At 47.7% G+C, this 21241-nt stretch overlaps 1 protein-coding gene across 1 annotated transcript in view; it reads right to left on the bottom strand.

Moving 5' to 3' along the window:
• LOC146338814 (dual specificity protein phosphatase 22-A-like) overlaps positions 1 to 19879 on the bottom strand; it is a 32501-nt gene extending 12622 nt beyond the window's left edge. The window contains exons 1-6 of the mRNA XM_084812832.1: positions 19274 to 19879; positions 18979 to 19087; positions 13016 to 13049; positions 12021 to 12103; positions 7029 to 7078; positions 802 to 876 (exon numbers count right to left, since the gene is read on the bottom strand). Of these exons, the coding sequence (XP_084668958.1) occupies positions 802 to 876; positions 7029 to 7078; positions 12021 to 12103; positions 13016 to 13049; positions 18979 to 19087; positions 19274 to 19419 (497 nt within the window). The 5' untranslated portion in view covers positions 19420 to 19879. The remainder of the gene's footprint in view (positions 1 to 801; positions 877 to 7028; positions 7079 to 12020; positions 12104 to 13015; positions 13050 to 18978; positions 19088 to 19273) is intronic.
• Positions 19880 to 21241: the final 1362 nt, after the last annotated feature.

Here is a 21241-nt window from a genome sequence, read left to right as displayed (position 1 = left end):
GGTAGGGTTGAGAAAGATCCCCTCCTGGAAACCCTGGAGAACTGCTGACAATTCTAAAGGGACCAATGCCCTGACTCAGTATAAGGCAGCTTCCTATGCTCCATGTTTGCTTATGCAGTGCAACATGCATGCATCATGGAATTCAAGATGGCCAACCTCTTGCCAAGTACCATGTTATATTTTCTCATTAATGTGTACTGTTAGCTTGCAAGACTCTCGGCTATCAAAATGAGGGACAAACAGTAGGGTGGCCATGTGCCCTACATTTCAGGATAGTCTTCTATTTGGGAGAGCTAGCAGAGGACAGCCCTCTATATGAAAGTGTCCCCTATTTGAAGTCCAGGGTCTGGTTTAAAGTCAAAGAACCATAGGGAGGGAAAGCAGCGGAGGCCTTGAAGTTGCCTTTCTACACCTGGCCCTTGGACACAGCAGACTGAGCAGGCACACAGCTCACCTAGTCAATCTTCACTACTACGGTGACATATAACGTATTTCTTTTTAAATTATAGTTATACAGCATAATCCTATGCTGGCTGGGGAATGCTAGGAGTTGTAGGACTTTTTTCTGCCTAAGGGGACTTGCATAAGATTGCACCTGTAATTTCTAAATCCACACCTACATATGTCCAAATTGGCATCTTCTTTTGTCCCTTTTTCTGATTATGCATTTCTTCTTCTTTGGAGATGAGTAAGCAGGACTTCTAAATGCATTCATATTTGCAGAGACATTTAATGCATGCACATATACATCATGATACATTCAGCATCCTGGGGAAAGAAAGAGAAAGAAAAACTGCTCACCAGTGAATGAGACATCCTCCCCCGTGCAGCCGACAGTCATGAACAAACCTGATGCACTCCTTAAAATGTTGCATCCTGGGAATGGAGAGGAAAAAATAAGTTATTTTTTCCCCCAACCCAATAATCTCACACATTTCTTGACCTACTTATGCAAGGACTGGAGAAACTGGACAAGACAGAGAAGACATTATCTCCGCTTCTCATCCAATTGACCAGACAGCAAAAGGAAGTTCTTTGTTGCATAGTGCACTATTATTAGTTCATGGCACTCAATGCCCAAAGAAGGGGTGAAGTCCACTAGTTTAGCAGGCTTTCAAAGGGGACTTGAAAAAGATGTGGAGGTGGTAGAGAGGTCTATTTATTGGCGATCAGAAATGGTGGTAGAAAAATGGAACCTCCATGTCCAGTATCTCTAGGGGTGCCAAACGCTTGGGGGTGGGGTGGGGATACAGTGGGAGAGGACTATTGCAATCATGTTAGTGGGTTTCCTGGAGCAAGGGCTGGCATCAAAGGTAGGCATGGTTGGGCACCTGCCAAGGGCCCACACCCTAGCAGGGCCCCTCTGACAAGAGCCCCCTGGAGTTGCTCCTCTTCCTCACCCTCGCAACCTGCTTGTTCACCTGCCTCTCGCTCTGGCCCAGGTGGTGAGGAGGAACAGGCGATGCCGTGGCCTCCTTGCTCCCTGGCTCTCTGCCTGTCAAGCAAGCAAACAGCAGCCATGATTAGAAAGAGGAGGAGGCACAAGAGCAGCCGCTGAAAAGGTAGACTCACTGAGGGAGAGGGCATGTTGAGGGTCCACGGCCCTCAAAAACCTGGAGCGGGCACTGCCTGGAGACTGTGAGAAACAGAACATTGGACTAACTGAACCATTGGTCCGATCCAGCATGGCTCTTCTTATTAACATTTATACCTTGCGTCTTGGCCATACTGAAACCATGCTGTTCCTTCACCTGACATCTTTTTGGACCATCCACTACTCAGTTCCGCACGCTTGCTGCATGGCATGACTGAAACTTAAGTGCGCCTGCAATCATTTTTATGCTCATTCCTTCCCCCCTCCCCCCCACACACACCCTCCTGAACCACTCCTCTGAAGCTGGCAAAGGGAAGCCACAGCATGATCTTTGATCTTGGTGGCCTCCTTACAAAAAGAGAATGAAGGAAAAACAAATCCAAAGATATGGCAGTGCCAGCACCAATGCCCGTAAAGAGGGCCCATAAAACCATATGGGGCAGGAAGATTCCCCGCTTGATGATGAGACAGCTTAACTGGAAGTGTGCTGAGGGAAAAGCATACACATGCACTGTCCTTGGTCCCTCAGTATAAGGCAAGGGGTGGGCTATTCATGGCCCTCCAGAGGCTGCTGGACTGCAACTGTTATCAGCCCTAGCCAGCATAGCCCATGGTGAGGCATGATGGGGGTTGCAGCCCAGCAACAGCTGGAGGGTCACGTGTTCCCCTGTCCCTGGTTTATTGTGATGGGAATAAGCTGCAGTAAGCCTTGGACTCAAGCCTCCCCTCTCTTCCTCTGGTTCAGCTGTGAGGAGGAAATGGAATGTTTTTACTCGCATTTTGGATTAACCGCTCTTTAGCATTATGTCTGAACCTTAAACTGTGCTGAATCTTAACTATGGTTTATTGAAACAAGACAGTGTCATAACCCATCATCTGAAGTTGGCTTGTTTCAAACAAACCATAGTCAACCAGAGTTTGTTGGGTTCAGGCAGAACAACAAGTTGTGTTTAATCAAAAACAGAAGCAAAAGCTTCCAAACTCTTTGTGGCTGTGCCAGAGAAGGAGGGTGCGGCGCATCAGCCCAAGGGTCACTACAGCTCATTCTCATCACAATAAACCATGATTTATCATGATGTCTGAACTGATAGATGCAAAAACATCTAACACGAGGTCACTCAATATGGATCAGGCACCCAACCACCATATGGTTCAGAAGCTGTGCTGGTGCAGAATGCAGCAGCTAGGATACTCACTGGGACACCCAGCTATGTTCACATAATGCCTGTGTTAAAAGGACTGCACTGGCTGCCTGTTAGCTACTGAGCCACATACAAGGTTATGTTATTATCATATAAAGCCCTAAACAATTTAGGACCAGGTTTCCTAGCAGACCGCCTTCTCATATACATACCCAGGTGACACCTAAGATCTTCAGAGGATGTCTTGTTGGTCATTCCAAATTGAAAAGAATGTCACCATGAAGAATCTCAATGACAGGCCTTCTCGGTAGCGGCACCCACCCTCTGGAAAACCCTCCTTCATGCCGTTCAGGAGGCATAAAATGTAACATCTTTTCAATACCTCCGGAAAACACACCTTTTCACACAGGCTTTCCCTGGGCTGTAACTGCTGCTGGGTTTTACTTTGGTTTTACATGGTGCTTTTAAACTTTTAAAAGTTTGTATTGTGTCCTTTCATGTATTTTATGGTTTTAATTGTGAACTGCCCAGACAGCAGTATAAAAATGTAATAACTAGCTAAATAAATAACTTGCCCTGTTCTACTTGTGATCAGGGTAGTTCAACTGTCCAAATGGATTTTTCCCAGCCTTTCACTGCATGCTTACAAGTGTACAAAATGGGATGGAGGTCACTGTTCTGGATCAATTAGCAAAGAGTCCAAGGTCATGTTCTTGTGTATGTGGCATTCTGACCATATTAGGAGCCAACTGCAATTGCCTACTTGGAAACAGCGTGATTGTCCTAAACCCCACCTGTCAGCCAGTTGACACAGGGCAACCTTGTCCAACCTGGAGTCCTTCAGATGTGTTGGACTACAGCAGCTATGATTCCCCACCCAATGGCCATTCTGGCTGGGGATTATGGGGGTTGTAGTCCAACCCATATGGAGGGCCCTAGGTTGGGGAAGTCTGATACAGGGTCATTTCAAGTCACCCTGTTCTCATCTAGCTTCTTGGAAAACCTTTTCTAAGTTCACCAAGATTGTGAAATCCAGCATCTAAAGCTTTGTGCAGAAAATAGCCCCTTAAAAGCAAAACTTCCTTTTTGTGGTCCATTGCTTGGAGGCATGTTGTGATTGCGCACACGCGCATGCGCACACACTGGAAGGAGAAGGAGAGAAGCATCTCAACCTTGCTGAAAAAGTTCCTTCTAGTCCAGCTTCTCAGGGGAAATATTCTTTTTCTCAGGAGAGGGCCCACAGATGACAGTGGGCTGGATAAACCAAGGGCTTGTCCCACGATAAGCCAACTCATACGCTCAACATGATCAGTCATCTATCAGCATGCATCTCAGGTTCAACCCCTGGCATCTCCAGTTAAACAAAGTTCAGGCAGTAAAGCAAGGATGGGGAACATTGGGCCCAGGGCTCCAACCTGGCTCTCCTGGGGTCCCCAGGGGGCCACACCTCTTCCCCTGGACCCACCCCCTTTCCCCCAACTGCCTATCATTTGGTGGCTTCCCGACTTTTGTGCAGTTTCCCCAATCTAAATGGTTGAAATGCCTCTCCTAAGGCTTAGCCACTGGCAGGAAAAGTTTGAAAGTAAAATATGCTGCTATTTTGAGTTCCACCAATTTTGCCTTTGGCCCCACCCATCACTGGAATGCAGCCCCCGAGTGCTTCTCCAAAACTGAATTCGGCTCTTGGACTGAAAGAGGTTCCCCACCCCTGTGTGGTCTAGTGGTTCAAGGGGTTCAAGTGCGGGGATCCGGGTTTTAGTCCTCACTCTGCCCTGAAGCTCACTCAGTGACTTTGGGCCAGTCATTGACTCTCAACCTAACCTACCTTACAGGGTTGCTGTGAGGATAAAATGGAGAGGAGGGGGATTGTGTGAGTTGCCTCAAGTTCCTTGCAAGAGGAAGAAAGCCAGGATTAAAATGTAATAATAATAAAATAAAAACAAATAATAAAATATGGGACGGGAAAGACCCTTTTCTACCAGCGATTTTGGAGCACTGTTGCTGGTTAGAGTAGACAGTACTGAGCTAATTGGACAAATATTCTGACCTGGTATAAGCGTCATCCCACTGGTCCATATAGCTCAATACACAGGCTAACTCCAGGATTTCAGGGAGGGATATTGCCCATTACTTCTTGGAAATGCAGGTGATGGAACATGGGACCTTCTGTGTGCAAAACAGGAACTCTACCACTGAATTTCAGCTTCCCCCCTGTCTCCTCAGCAAAGCAAAATCCAAACTGCTTTCCCTGCTAGTTCTCACACCAGTTCCCTGCCAGGGTGCTTCCAGACAAGGCTTTTACCATGCAGTCGCACTGCCTCGTTCATGGGATTTCACAAGGGGTCCAGACATCGCCATCTTCCATTTGTAAACCTCCTGTGTTTTCCCGTTGCTCCTTCCTTCTTTTTTCTCACGGGAACAAAATCCAGAAAAAAGATGGAATCACTGCATAATGGATTTTATTGGTAGTGACAGGAGCCTCCATCTGGAAGGACCCTCCATTAAAAGGAACTTCTATAACACCCACATCTGCCAGGTTGGTGAGTCCCTGCAGTAAGTAGGAAACAATACTGCTAACCACCCATTAATCAAAGCTTTTCTGCATGAGGCTTTTATCCTGCACCCTTTACCAAGGCTACTGTTTCGGGATTCTTTGCAGGATTAAAATTGGCTCTTTTACACGTTTTTTTCCAGGGGTTTTCTTTCTCTGCCTTTCTATATCTTTCATTGGAAAGGAAAGGAAAGGTTCCTCCTGTGCAAGCACCGGGTCATTACTGACCCCTAGAGGGATGCCGCTTGCGCTGGCGTTTTCATGGCAGACTGCAGCGGGGTGATTTGCCATTGCTTTCCCCAGTCGTGACTACCTTTCCCCCAGCAAGCTGGGTATATAATTTTACCGACCTCGGAAGGATGGAGGGCTGAGTCGACCTGAGCTGGCTACCCAAAACCCAGCTTCTGCTGGGATCGAACTCAGGTCGTGGGGAGGGTTTCGGTTGCAATACTGCCGCCTACCACTCTGCACCACATGAGGCTCATATCTTTCATTACACAGCCACTAAGTGGCAGTGTGATATAACAGAATTGCACAAATACACAAGGCTCTTATAACACCACTGAGAAAAAATACCAGGCTTTTCCTCTTAGGGAAAAAATGCTGTAATAGTTGCAAAGCACAGGACAAGCCCTGGAGGATGGCAACGTCATGTAAAAAACCCACAAAGTACCGTGAGTGAGGAAGGACGAGTGCACAATAAAAGCCTCGTGTAGAAAGGCTCTTGGTTTCTGTTGTCCCTCTCAGCAAGCAGTTCTACCACACTGAAGAAATGATGAATTTCCCTGATTTTGCATGAGAAAACCATGGTATAACAATAGTATTCATTTTTTAAAAATCTGAATATATTCATTTCATTTATTTAAATATATTCTGAATATATTCATTTCATTTATTTAAATGCGGGTTCCAAAGATTTCCCCCTGTTCGCACTCGAATACTTCTGTGTCCGCACCAGAGCTTCTAAAGGGTTGTTTTTCTCTTTTGCATGCAGCTCATTGGTACGGTATCAGAGGCTGCTTCAAGGGAGTCTTTTGATTTTAAGGATTAGTTTTTCAGGGGGCTTTTTGCAGGGGTGGAATCATGGTCATATGCAAAAGAGAGAGAGAGAGAGAGAGAGAGAGAACCCACCAGATTATACCCACACTGGCTGGCGATAACGGGAGTTGCAATCCAACACATCTGGAGGGCCCTAAGCAGTGCTGCCTTTAGGTTTTTGAGGGCCCCTGGGGGGCCCACCTTCAATGGGCCCCCTTCCTCAGAGTGTCCGCCTTCTCACTGTCATTGTCAGCAGCTGCTCTTGCCCCTCATCCTCTTCCTCATCATCGCTCCCCCTTGCTGGCTTGCCAGGCAGAGAGCCAGTGAGCAAGTCGGCCGTGGCATCTCCTGCTCCTCCTTCTCACCACCACTTTTGCCTGGGCCAGAGCAAGAGGCAGGTGAACAAGCAGGTTGCAATGGTGAAGAGCAGGAGCAACTCCAGGGGGCTCTCATCAGAGAGCCCTCAGCATGTGGACCCTCAGCCCAATCATGCCTACCCTAACCCCACCCTTGACGCTGGTCCTGGCTCCAGGTTGAGGAAGGCTGCCCTACATACATAAAGTGGACCAGTGCATTTCTGTACGAAGCAGGTGACTTGAAAAGGTTTTGGTGACAAACAGATGGGAAAAGACTAGAATGGCATTCTCCTAAAGTGAGCTCAAATGTTTGCAGCATATTGGCTGAAAACCTTGATAGGACTTACAAGTTTTGATTTGAGGAGTCAGAGGCTGAGATGCAGAGGTAGGTCATGTCCTGAAACAAAAGAGCCAAGTGTTGCAAGTAACTCGTGTGTTTCTGCTTCGTGCTGGACAAAGACTGGAGAGTAAACCACAGGCTTTTATATATCCAAAACACCATTCTTGGTTTTGGTGACCCCAGCAGCCCGTGGTGCAACCCGAAACCTGTTTGCACCTAGCATGGTCTAATTCAGCCTCCCCAACCCAGCACCCTCTAGATGTGTGTCAAGTGTGACTCCTATCATCACTGACCATTGGCCATGCTGGTTGGAGCTGATGGGAGTTGTAATGCAAAACATTTGGAGGGCACCAGAAAGGGAAAGGCAGGCTTGGGGCCTGGAGCAGAATTTAGGAACATCTGCTTTACACAAGAACAACCCAGAGGATGGCAACTTCTGTTTGAGTAGAGATGTGAAGGCTTGGAAATAAAAACTGGGGAGGGGTACAGAAAAATTAAGGGAAAACAGATTTTTAACCAAATTTTCCAAATATTTCTGAGGGGAAAAACAGGGGAATATTTTTCCACACCTTTTTCTGGTTGTTTCCACATTTTTTTCTGGGTTTTTCCAGGCCTTCACATCTCTAGAAGGGGGAATTTGGGATGTTTAGATCACAAACCTTTGTCCTCTTCCTCTAGCCATTAGCAGCAGGTCACTCTATGCAGCTGTTGGACTTCACCCAAGAAGAGATAACAAGCACGCTATTACCAAGCATGATCAGAGACCAAAGAGATGGAAACGAAGCCCTCCTGAATTTGCCAAGGTTCGTTCACCCTCTAGCAATTCACTCCTGCTTCTCATGAGACAACAGGCTTGAATCATGAGTAGAAGGCGCAACAGAATAGGATAGAGGGAGATAAATGGTTGGTTCAGGAAGAGACCATAGCTCACTGAAGGAGCATATGCTTTGCATGCAGAAGGTTCTGTGTTCAATCCCTGGCATCTCCAGTTGGATCTCAGGTGGCAGGAAATGGGAAAGACCCTTTTCTACCCAAGACCATGGAAAGCCCCTGCCTATCAGAGTAGACAATAGATGGACATATAGTCTGACCTGTTATAAGGCAGCTTCCTTTGTTGAGATGCAGAATAAGAGGACATCGATTATAAGACTACATTGAGCATCAGGCTGAGTACCCCATAGAGTAGAGAGCTCATCACATTTGAGGCCATCTACGGCAGTGCAATTATTCTGATGTGTGTGTATGGCTGGGGGAGTTCTGCTGGGCCAATCACTCTCTCTCAGCCTAGCCTGCCTCATCTATACGGATGTCTAAAAAAAAAAACATGAATCAAAAATACTTTTGTGGATAATGTTGCAACTCATTTGCAACAGCAAAATCATCCAGACGGTTGCTAACATTTGCTTCTCTCTCTCCCTCCCCTCCACCTTCACCCGCTTCCCCGTCACTGACCCCAGCAATCAAACAATACACATCAGGGCGAATTACTATTCTCCTCCAAGCTTCCTTTCCTCCACTAGAAACGGGACCCTCCCTCCGCCTTTGCCATGCTTGGGAACAAGCGCTTGGCTCTGCACTTCTTTTGCCAAATCTGTGATTGACATATTGCTCAATGCATCCATGTGTTTCCGGTTCCCCTTTTTTACCCTGGTCTCATTCACTCCATCATGTTGTAAGACCTCTATGTGGAATCGCCATCTGTCTGGCAAGTCTGCAGAGATGTGGTCAAAGCCAGCTGCAGCTTTGCTTGAGTGGTTCCCCCCACCCCCACCCCACGATTCGATTTTTTCCCCATCCCTTTTCTTTCTCTCCAACATTACTCAGTATCTCCTACTGAGAAAATGGCTTTCCTGGAGTTCTTCTTTAAAAATATTCTTAGGAAGCACACATAACCAAGCCTTATTCATCCGCACGAAACCTCCAGGAAACAGTCACAGTTCTTTGTGTTCTTCTACACCATCGCTAACCACAAACTCACAGCTCTAAGCGGGATTCAAACCCACAACCTTCCCAATAGGTCTGACAGCTTTTCCAGTGGGCAAATGCAACTGTGCTGTGAGCAGCAGCTTTGCTGGGAAGGAAGATAGGAAGCTGGATTAAGTTATATGCAGTAGGGTGGCGGTACATTCTGCAGTGCAGGTACTCATCATGACGGTCTCCATAACTACATCCACAAGGAGGGTCCAAGGATTCGGGCAGATCTATATCCAGAAATCACTTCTAGCAGTTTTCATCTCTGCCAGGAGCAGGTCTTTTGTAAAGCTAATGGGTCTGAATAGGTGCAGGGTTCTTGTGCTTACCTTACTTAGGAGGTGGTCGAGGAATGTGCAGGACTGTCCTGTCTTTCATTGTACAATCATCTCTCTGGCAGCCGGCAGCCTCCTCAGCTTCCCACACTTTATTAATTTTATACGGTGGCCACCTTCCCTCTCTTCCCCCACAAGGCCCTGGAATTGTGCTAGGTATGGGACACTGTGGAGGATGTAAAAGGGCGGCCAGGCTGCCAACACAGTCGCTGCTGTTGCCACTTGCAGCGGCAGTGCAACACACACACACCCCGCAAAAGAAGACCCCTTAGGAGAGAAGAAAGAAGCTGTGGTACAACCTCTGCCAATGGCAACCCCAGCTGTTGAGAAACTGCTGGAGAATTGATCTTCCCCCCTGGAAAAATTCCGTGAAATTGTCCCCCCAACTCCTCTGCCGACAAACAGGGTGGAAAATTTCGAGAGGCTCTTTGTGCACAGCTCTAGTCTGAATTGCTCATTCAAGACCAGGCCATTCACAAATACATCTCATCACAACAGGGACAACTCACAGCCGTATATTGTTTCTGGGAAAATGCATTGCCACCCCCACCACGCCTCCTGTAAGGACTGCAGCTGAGCTCAGAGGGAGCAAGGAAGCCTGGGGGAGTGGCAGATGGCATCATCACCCCTGCTATTCAAAATATCCCAGTGCTTCGACCCTGTGAGCCCTGCCTCCACTACACCACTGCTCCTTTCAGGCCCAGCCAGCTCAGCCGATGTCAGGCACATTGGAAGTCATCGTCCAAAACATCTGGAAGGCACTAAGTTGGGGGAGGCTGCTCTGCTCCGATAGGCAGCAGCTCTCCGGGGTGTCAGACAGGAGCTTTCTCGGCCCAACCTGGAGATGCCAAGGATTGAACCTGGGACCTTCGGCATCCAAAGCAGGGGCTCCATCACTGGGTGAGAGCCCTTTCTCTGCACTGGCTCCACGCCAGGCGCAGACACACTTGGGAAAGGGTGGAGGATATGCAACATCTGCCCCCGCGATCGACAGGCAGCACAGAACATAGGAAGCTGCCTTCGGCCACATCAGACTGTGGGTCCTCATAGCTCAGTGTCGTCTACCTGCAGACGTTAGCCTGTGCTCACATCATCCTCCCATGTCATGAAAGCTCCACCTACCAGTAGAGACTGGTGGCGCTGATATCAGTGGGGCAGTGAATCTGCTCCAGGTTTCAGTCAGAACCAATCAGAGCTCTAAAGGAGCTATCCACAGTGCTTCACTTGCATAGCTCCTTGTTCTGACTGAAACCCGGAGGGGATTCACCACCCACTGACATCAGCACCACCAGCCTCCACTGCCGCCTACCCATTTCTGCCAGTCAAGCTCCTCTGCAAAGGCACAACAGCCAGCAACCCAGTTCTGCAAGAGCTCCTGGAGAATCCTGTTTTGCACTGCCTGTAGCAAAATATTCTCACCTGTCTTGCCAAGAGGTATCCCTCAGAGCAGAAGCAATCCATCGGCTCCTCGGACAGCCTCCCATGACTTGGTGCCCTCCAGAAGTGTTGAACTACAATTCCCATTATCTACAGCCCTCATGGCCACGTGAGGGTTAAGGAATTGGGGCCCGAGGGACAGTAAATCAAAGTTGTATTTTCAAATGCGGTAGGCTGCTTTCAGGGCCTGGGGGCCAAAAAGTGAGATATAAATTCAATTAAAAAATGAATGGGGCAAATGTCAGGGTTGCCAGAGCAGTTCAGATTCTGAGGTTGTCCTTTCCTCACTTCTTCTGTTCGCTATCACTCACAGGGGAATGTGAAGGGAGGGCATCTCCATCCAGCTGTGCCTCTGAAAACTGTGCCTGGGAAATTTCTTCCCCCATTTGTTGCAGCTCTTCCTCAGAATCTGAACTGCTCTGGAACTCTATATGCTCAGAGGCAACTCTGACAGCAGAATACAGGGGGGTGGGGTCATTACAAAACAGTTGGAGCAAAAGCTCCCTAAGTGTGAAAGAAAAACCAAGGAATGGGAGAATCAGAAAGAGTCGAGCTCGCCAAAGTTCTCAGAAGTCCATCTCGAAGCTCATTTCGACTCGAGTCCATATCAGACTGCGAGCTTTGTTTTTTTTCTTTCCACATGAAAATCCTCACATATTTTCACGTGTATTTTCCCAACTGCATGCATCAATTGTGTGCATCGTTGAAATGTATGCATACTTCTCCCATTGCTTAAGGCATATTCATGCGTATTTTTCAAAACTACTCATTTTTTCACACAAGTATTTCAAATATACGCACACAGTCGAACGCATTTTGGGGGGTCTGCAAATCACATTGCAAGCTTGGAAAGGTACCAACTTCGACCACAGATTGCATCCAAGTCCGTGTTTGGTCCAGAAGACGCAAACTAGGTAAATCTTGATCAAAAACAAACTGAGAGGAATTCCTCCTACACCCTTAGAAGAAAAAAAAAACAGCCAAAATCTCTTGTGTAGTTGTACTGCCCTCTAATGGCTGGAACATCTCAGAGCCTCTCTTTCTTTTTAGCAAAATTCTTGCTTTGTGTGTTGCTGGAGGAGCCAAAGAAACATGAATGAATGAAATGGGGGAATGGTCTGTTAGTGGATTCTCAGAACCACTTTACCCATTTTCCAGCAGCGATGCTGTAAATCCATAGTCTGAATCCCTCCACCACCACCACCACCACCCCACTTGCTTTTCCCCAAAATGCCCCCGTTCTCCTCCATACTCACTTCCAGCACTGGTTTGGCATTGTTGTGCACCGAGAGGATGTGTGTGATTCCATGCTTCACCAAGTTCTCTCTGTCCTCAGAATCTGTAAGCAAACAAGTTTCTCAGGCCCCAGAATGAATAAACTGGCACATTAGTCACAGGCCCAGCTCTCACTGAAATGGGAAAACTGTGAGTCTGGGCTTTACCACATGACTTCCAGATAGATAGATAGATAGATAGATAGATAGATAGATAGATAGACGGACAGCATTTTATATAATTAAATGCATTTTCATTTTCTAGAAGAACAACTTTGCATATAGAAAACTAGCAGGTCAGGATAAAGGTTCTTGCCCAACATGCTTACTTTCTATCTGCAGGGATAGGCTAGATAGCATGTTAGGTTATAACCTTTATCCCTGACCTGCTAGTTTACTGTATGCAGGGTTGTTGCTGTTGTTGTAAAAAATGAAAACACGTTGAATTATGTGAGCCCACACCTAAAGTCTAAGGCACTGCAGCCCAGATCCCAGTGTTCACCACCTGAGCGCAAAGCAGGCAAAATCCAGAGTGATCATGGGAGGGCTGAGGGGCCCACATGGGATTTAGCAGGACAGACATGCAGACAAAATATTTAACCTGCTTAACATGTATTTTCTATTGTGCTGTACAGAATTTAGAAGCAACACTGTCGTCTTACGTAGGGGCCTTAACACTGATACTTTGTAGGAATGAAGGAAAAAAATCAGTGATCAGCTATGGTGAGACTGGAAGAATCAAGTATTAGGGGAGAGCTGGATGAGGCTGTCATGATCTCTGCTGAACTCTAGAAACTCGTGCACACCCTTGTGACCCAGTGACTCTCAAATCTATTGTGCCGTGGACCACTCTTTCAGTTCATTTGATCTTTTCAGACCACCAGGGTTTGTTAAGCTGTGCCACTCCCACAGGAGGCAGCTGCAAAGGGCTTCCAAATGACCTCGCCTCTTTCTGTACTCCGCCAGAAAACACTTACCCCTGATGTTTCCCAGGAACAGGCCCTCCACGACCTAAGAAGAGGATGAGAGAAAGAGTTAGTGTGGCAGGTGCGGTGGCTTGTACCCTCCTGTAGTACTCTCAGAACACAGCGCAACCCTCGTGAATTCACAGCAGAGACAAAAGGGCCCATAGGATGCTATTGCGTAGGACAGCGATCCAGCAAAGAAGGATTTTACTGAGGGGAAACCAGCAAAGCTTGTCCAGTTGGTAGGGTGGCCCCTTATAAATTGCCCCCAAAAGAGGAAATGCATCACCATAAAAAGAGGACAAAAGAGAGCAGTGATTTGCATAGCATTTGCATATGCTAATTGATATGTAGATATGCAGATTTCGAAAAAAAATATTATAATTTAAATAGACATGCAACTGCATATGTCCAGGTGACCTGTATGCCTACCTGTTCAGTCTGTGGTTCAGGTGCTCACTGTTGATAGACAACAGTTCTGATGGTTCTTTATCTTTAAACTGGAATTGGACAGAAGAGCGCTTCAGATAGAGGATGCCTTCAAACAGTGGACTGTCCCCTGTAAAAGAGGGCACATGGCCACCCTGCCAGTGGTTGGTCAGTTCCATTAGGGCAGAGGACACAAGGCTGGCTCCAGGTTTGGCCAGGCCTCTCCCTCACCGCTGCCCATTCACTTGCCCTGTTCCTCTGCGTTGTTGAACCTCTTTTCAGTCCAAGGACCAACTTCAAATTGGGAGAAGCTTTCAGGAGCCGCATCCCAGCGGTGGCCAGGGCTGAGGGCAAAAGAGGGCAGGGCCTAAACTACCTGCCTAGTTTAGCTTAAAGCTCTTCCTGCCAGTAACAAAGCTGAAGAAGAAGCACTTCAGCCTTTCAGAAGGGGGGAAAGATGTGCAAACCTGGGGAACCACTAAACAGTGGGCAGTCAGGGGCAAGGGGAGGGATCGGGGGAAGGGGGCGTGGCCATCTGGGAAACCCGGGAGGGCCAGATTTGGCCCACGGGCCCTCATGAGGTTCAACACCCCTGTTGGAGCTGAACAGGCAGTGACAGCAAGGTGGAGGCAGAAGCGGTTCAGGGGTATGGTAGCAAAGCCCCTGCTGAGGTATGGGCTTTGGCAGGTGCCCAGCAATGCTGACCCTGAGAGACACATCCTAACTGAGAAATCCCGTCGTCCCATTGTTGCAATGTAAAATAGGGAATCTGGCCTTTCCAGTCCTCTGAATTTTTTTTCTTTCTACAATGACAAAGTATTTAGCAACCTGTGGCCCCCTGGGTGTCACTGGACTGCAACTACTATCATCCCTCCTCCTTGGCTATGCTAGCATGGTCTGGTGGGCATTGCAGGCCAATGACCTCCAGGGGGCCACAAGCGGCCTGCCCCGGTCTTAGCCTCTAAGAGAACACTGGGAGTGGCCAGATTTAGGTTTCAGGGGCAGAGAGTGACTGATTCTTCAAAAGCAACATTCTAGATCCTTCACTCACTGCCTGGTTCTGGAAACAACATGCCAAGCGACAAGCAGTCTAAACAGAAGACCTTCTCACCATGACCTTTCAAACAGGCATGGCTTGACTGTAAACTACACGCAAGGGTTGTGGCCCAGAAACGCCGAGGCTCTGTTTTGGGTTTTTATAGCAGCAACGTCTTCCAAACAACCCAAAGACTTGGCTACAAGACTGCATCCATGCCATGAACAAGGGCGCTATTTTTAAACACTTGCCAAAACATGGGGGCATCTGAGCAAAGGCTTTGAAACACAAAACAGGTTCCAGCAAAGAATGCTAACTACACTTTTATACCGCCCAATAAACAAAGCTGAGCGGTTCACAAAAATTTAAACCCAAAAATACATGATATACAGATATCTATAGATATATGTTGTATTTGGGGGGGGGGCGGGGGGATGTGTGTGTGTGTGTGTCTGTGTGTGTTTAATTATATATATTTAATATATAAATATTTAAGAGTTTAAAACAGAATAAAAGAGACTAAAAGCCAGACTAAAAGCCTGCAGCAGTGTGAAGATCTAAAAACACAATGACACATTGCAAAACAAAACTGAAGGACTAAAAAGCCTGGGAAATAAAAAGATCTTCACCTGGTACCCAAAAGACCTGCCAGGCAATCCTCTAGGGACAGCTTTCCACAAGTGGGGTGCCACCACTGAAAAGGCCATCTTCTTAGTAGCCACTCATCTCATTTGGAAGAGGGACTCTGACGATGTTCTTGGGATCATGTTATAACATGCACACCATATTTTCCCCCCTAAGTAATTAAGGTGGGACCTTTTTCCCATTGAGAGATGAAGGGTGGGTGGGAATTGGCCAATGGGATCTTCCTCTTTCTAAAAGAAAACGTACGGAGAGCACTTCTAAACTGGATACTTAAGGAATTAACAGCAGTGTTTACAAAGAATATTGTGCTGACATCTAAGGCTTTGGCTCACTAAAATGATCTGGCCCATGAGAGGAGGGAAAGAGGTTGAACAGTAACAACGCCTGAATCTACATATCTAGGGGTGTCCCTACTTCCAGTCACCAACATCTTCTACCTAGTTATATTACTTCTCAACCAGCCTTCACTCACTTGGCACCATCCAGATCTGTTGAACTACAACTCCCATCATCCCCAGCCACCATGCTCCCTTCCCCCCCCCCCGTTTGTGGTGCCATCCTGTTTCTGTTGTTGTTGTGTTCAGGGTGATTTTTGCTATCATGATGGCTAGAAACTTTCGTTCTTTGCAGATAAAGTTGCTCAGATTCGTTTTGACTTGGACTCCAGTATTGGGGAAGGTCAGAGTGATGTAACCTCAGCAACCACTTGTCCAGTTGTTTTGCATTCTTTTCAGCTTGTGGATCCTGAAAATGTGGACAGGGTATCTGGAGCGGTGAGGGTGAACACCTGTGTCCTCTACCCTTGCCCTTCTTGGTTGATTTAATCAGCCTGAGTGGGGCAGATGCCATGGCTAAGGGAAGTGATTAATGCCTCTTTGGCTGTTCCCTGTTGCTTAAAAGAGGCAATTAAATAAACCTTCCCTTGACCCAGGAGATCTGTCCTATAGGCCAGTCTCAAATGTGCCATTCTTGGCAAAGGAGATTGAGAAGGTGATGGCATTACAACTCCAGATGCATCTGCATGAAATTTGCTATCTGGACCCATTTCAGTTGGGCTTTCAGATGGGATATGGGACTGCTTTGGTCACCTTGGTGGGTGACCTATGCCAGGAACTGGATGGGGGGAGTGCGATCTTATTAGTTCTCTTGAAGGCTTTTGATACCACCAACCATGGTAACCTTCTGGATCATCTGGCAGGGCCCTGGGGGTGCTGTTCTGCAATGGTTCTAGTTCTTTCTGTCAGGGCATGTCCAGAAAGTGACACTGGGAGATTACTATTTGACTCCACGACCATTGGCCTGTGATGTTCCATAGGGTTCTATCTTGTTCTCCATGTTGTTTGATATCTACATTAAACTGCTGGAAGAGGTCATTCGGAGCTTTAGGGTGAGGGGCCACCAATATGCTGCTGACATCCAGGTCTATTGCTCTTTGTCACCTAACACCAAGGAAGCAGCTGAAACCCTTGAACACTGCCTGGGCTCGGTAATGGGCTGGATGAGGATAAACGAGCTGAAGTTAAACCTGGACAAGACGGAGGTGTTGTCAGTAGAAAGCATGACTCCGGGGTGGAATTCAACCTGTTCTGGAAAGAGTTCTGCTCCCACTGAGAGTTCAGGTCCATAGCTTGGGAGTGCCCCTTGATCCTACACTATCTCTGGATGCTCAGGCTGCAGCCATGGCAAGGAGTGCACTTGCACAATTACGCTTGTGCGCAACCCTTCCTGAATCGGTCTGATTTGGCAACAGTTATCCATGCCTTGGTTGTATCATGTTTAGACTATTGCAATGTGCTCTACGTGGGACTATCCCCAAGGAGTATCCAGATGCGTCAGTTGGTACAAAATGCAGCAGCTACACTGCAAGCCAGTGCACAGTATTGGGCCCATATTTCACCTGTCCCAAAAGACCTGCCAATTGCTTTTGGCACTCAGTTCAAGGGGTTGGTAGTAAGCTCTACAGCCCTAAACAACTTAGGACCTGGCTATCTAAGGGACCGCCTGTCTTGCTATGAGCCTGCGCAGGTATTAGGATCTGCAGGAACGGCCCTTCGGAGGGCACCATCTCCCGACGAGCACTGTTGGTTGGACACACATGAAAGGGCTTTCTCCTGTGATGCCCCTGCCCTGTAGAATGCATTCCGTCAAGCATCACAATTCACCACCACTCTCTCGTCCTTTAGAAAGGGTAGAAAGTGCATCTTTTTAAATTTAGCCTTTAAAAATGTGTCATTTTTAATGTTTTAATGTTTTTAATGTTGATTTTATTGTTGCAGCATTTTATGGTTTTAAACTGTTGAACACTGCCTTGATGGCTTTTTAGCAGATAGGGTGGTATATAAATGCTAAAAAAACAAACAAACAGAGTGTGTGTGTGTGTGTGAGAAGAATACTGAGATTCATAGAATCATAGAACAGTAGGGTTGGAGGGGGCCTACAAGGCCATCGAGTCCAACCCCCTGCTCAATGCTGGAATCCAAGTCAAAGCATCCCTGACAGATGGCTGCCCAGCCTCCTCTTGAATGCCTCCAGTATGGGAGAGTCCACTGCCTCCCTAAGTAATTGGTTCTATTCCAATGAGCCCAGTCTAAGGGCTCAGAATTCTCTACCCAACATAAAGCCCCTTTGTGGGCAATACGATAACAGAAATGTGAAATACATACATAATGCCATGAATTATCACACCCACATAGCTGAGCAGTTCACCTACTGTGGGGCACCAGGTCATTCTCCAATGTCAGCCACAAAACTGGGATTGCAAGTTTCTCAGACAAATGGTAATAGCAAGGGTCAGGCTGGTTTTGGAGAAGACTTTATAAAGATTAGGTCCCTGCCTGCTTTTGCAGGGAAGTCAGCCTTCTGGTTGACGACAGTCCCTTCTCACAATCATTTCCATCCGGAAAACAGGGAGATGGCCTCTCAATTGAGCTGACATTTCCATCTGGGTCAGGGGATCTAATTTTAAATCAGTAAAGGCAATGACTTTACCAGTTACTTAGAGGTATGAGCTATCATTGATCCTTGGCCGGGCCGCAAGTTGAACTGTACGTTAACAGTTCCGTAAGTTAAAAAAGCAGAAGACCCAAATAAAAATAAGAAAAATCCAGTTGCTGAATGTATTTGGCTGTAACAGGAGGTTGTAGCAAGATTGCAGAGGAGGAGAGAGAGAAGCCTGAATAAACCCTGACTAGCTAACTGGGAAAAGTCAGCTGTAGGAAGTGGGAGGTCTATAGAGGGATGGAGCAATTTATATTTCGACTAGTTAAAAACCTTCTCCTGATACTAAACATGAAACAGTTAATGTCCACTGTGTAGCTATTCCTTCCGGTACTCACAATATTATGATACAATGATACTAAACAATAATTCTACTCCTAAGTAATATTAAATACTGCTACTACTAAATAATAGTTAACACTACTACTAATAATAATACTATTACTAATGCTGCTACTAATAATAATAATATAAGAATAATACTAATACAGCCCTTGTACAGAGCATTTAAAGTATTTCAAATGCTTCACATACAGTTATTCCAATATTCCTGACACCAAGCCTGTAAGATAGGCCTAGTATTATTATACGCACGCTGCAGAGGGGGAGGCCTGAGGCTGAGAGAGTACGGTTGTCCAAGAGCCACCAAGAGAGTTCACAGCAGAGGCGAGATTCGAACTGACAACCCTTCACTGCTACTCTCTTTTTTTTCACCCACGTTGCAAAATTGTGTTGGCCCATCCCGGCCCAGTTGCAGAATGCTATCATTCCCCCGCCCCCACCTCTCTCTCTCTCTCTCTCTCTCGCTCACACACACACACACACACCCCTCCTTTTGCTAAATTGAAACGAAGGGCGAGGGTTTTACCTTACTCATCCCGGTCCCCATGGCAGCTTCTAGGTCCTCAGCAGGCACGCTCACATGCACGCACACGGAGCTGTTCACTCTGGTTCTTCCCTCGGTAAGCAGCAGGGCACTGCAAAAGAGAGAGAGAATTAAAGACACGTCTCGCAGCCAAGACTCGCTTGTCTCCCGCGACACACTGAAGAGCGCGTGGATCAGCGAGGCGCACGGACCTGCGGAGGAGACGTGACATGGAGCAGGAGGGAGCTTGCGCTGAGAAGGGAGCCTGGAGAAGACCGGGAAATCTCCTTCCACTTACCCGTTCCGCAGGACGATTGCCAGGGACAGGGCAGACAGCTGTCTGCTGCCAAGCGCAGGACGCAGGAGCGAATATTGAGGGTCAGCGCAGGACACTGAGGAGGGGGGACTCGGGGTGACCTTCCGGGGCTCCGGATCTTGCGCCATCAGCTGTGACACAGGCACCACTGCTTCTCTCTCTCACACACACACACACTCACACGCTTTTCCCCATCTCTGCTATGACTCACTGCTGCAGCTGCTGCTGCCAGGCAAAGTGTCCCATCATGCACGGATGCAACGCAGACACCCAGCCAGCCCGCCACATGGCCCTAAGCAATCCAGCGGGGGCTACAGGGAACAGCCGGCCCAGGCCCTCGCTGCTCAGTCAGCCTCCCGTCCAACGCTTCTCCGGTCGCGCCTCCTCCAGTTCAGTTTTGCTCCCGGGTTCTGTCGGCAGCCTGATCCGAGACCGCAGCAAATAACCCGGACTCCTCGAGCGCCGCTTTTAGTCCCAGCTCGCGTCTTCAGGGCTGGCTTCCTAAGGGAGGAGGGCGCCAGGGGATCTCCCTCCAGGCAGTCGGCTGAAGTGGGCGCCCCCACAGCAGCTGCGCTCTCGCTCGCTCTCCGGACAGAGGTCCAGAAAGCACACTGGCATAATACCCTGGGCTTATGGGGGCAGGGACCTCACCTGGGATTTACTCCCCAGACTCCCGAGTGTCCACTGGTGCCAATGGAAGGGTTTTTTTCTCAGCGAAATTGCCCTGCAGGGGGAGTTTCCAGCTGGGGAGGGAAGGGCTAGCTCTCCCCTCCCCACATTCTGCAACACACACAGATCTCTCCCTGCATGGCACTTAAGCTTTGGGGGGCGGGGGGTTCCCATTGGTTTGGGATGATCTGAGGCCGGGTGCAAATGACCAAACTATATCCCTGCTTAACACAAAATTCAAGGCTTTTTCAGACAACTATGCCCAGAAATAATGCAGGGTGGGGAGAGGGATAATGCTGCTGACCTCACTCCTGTCTCCTGCAGATCGACCTAAAGATCTTCATAGAATCACAGAGCTGGAAGGGGTCCACAAGACCATCGAGTCCAACCCCCTGCTCCCCAGGCGGTGGCCCATCCAAGTACTAACCGGGGCTGACCCTGCTTAGCTTTCGAGATCAGATGAGACTGGGCGCATTCAGCCCTTTGCTTGACTTCTGAACTAAGCTTGCACACATACAAGGGTTCGTGTGAACCCTAAACCCCACAGTGTTCATTTAGTTTGAATATGCATAGTCTCTGCTCACATATTTGAGTCAATAAGCATAGGCCAAGGAGAGACTGACAGCGGTGATCAGTCCCAGTTCTTCCCCTCTTTGTACATTGATCCTATGTGGATTTGTTGCATGAAGGCTTTCCTGGCTCCCAGAAGATTATTCGGTATCAATGTTCTATCAGTGGTACCAAGTCTGGGTCAGCCATGTTCACATATGCACGTCATGCGCTGATGGCACAGGCACCAAGTGACAGACAATGCCTGTGTAAAAACAGCCTTTTAAGAGGCATTTTTCAAGGCACCGAAGTTTTACCATACGTGTTCATTCACAGAGCCACTTGGCTGAAATTAACACGCACCCACCCCCCATGAAAGATCACCACCACAGACACAACCCCTATGTTTTTGCACACCATCTGAATGATACACTTGAAAACTGAGATTGTGCAAACAGCTCAGGACTGTGCATTGAGATTGTGCATTTGATGACTAGCGTGTCATTTTGATAGATAATATGCACGTGCATGCACATACACACATTGCATGACTTATGTAACAAGAGGCCCCGCGAGGCTGCACTGCATGTCTATGCTCTGAATTACACCAACAGTAAAATCTCTGTAAGTAATGGCCAGGTTGAAGGTAGAGGCCAGATTCCACTCCCAGAACACTTCACCTTCTCCCCAAAAAGGAGATGGCAGCCATTCACACAAGGTAAGGAGTAGGGG

This window comes from Heloderma suspectum, chromosome 8 (assembly GCF_057233095.1).
Source record: "Heloderma suspectum isolate Gila_16-S chromosome 8, 16-S_ref, whole genome shotgun sequence".
NCBI classification, from domain to species: domain Eukaryota; kingdom Metazoa; phylum Chordata; class Lepidosauria; order Squamata; family Helodermatidae; genus Heloderma; species Heloderma suspectum.
Note: the sequence above shows the minus strand (reverse complement) of the source record. Positions and strands in the feature narration are given on the sequence as shown.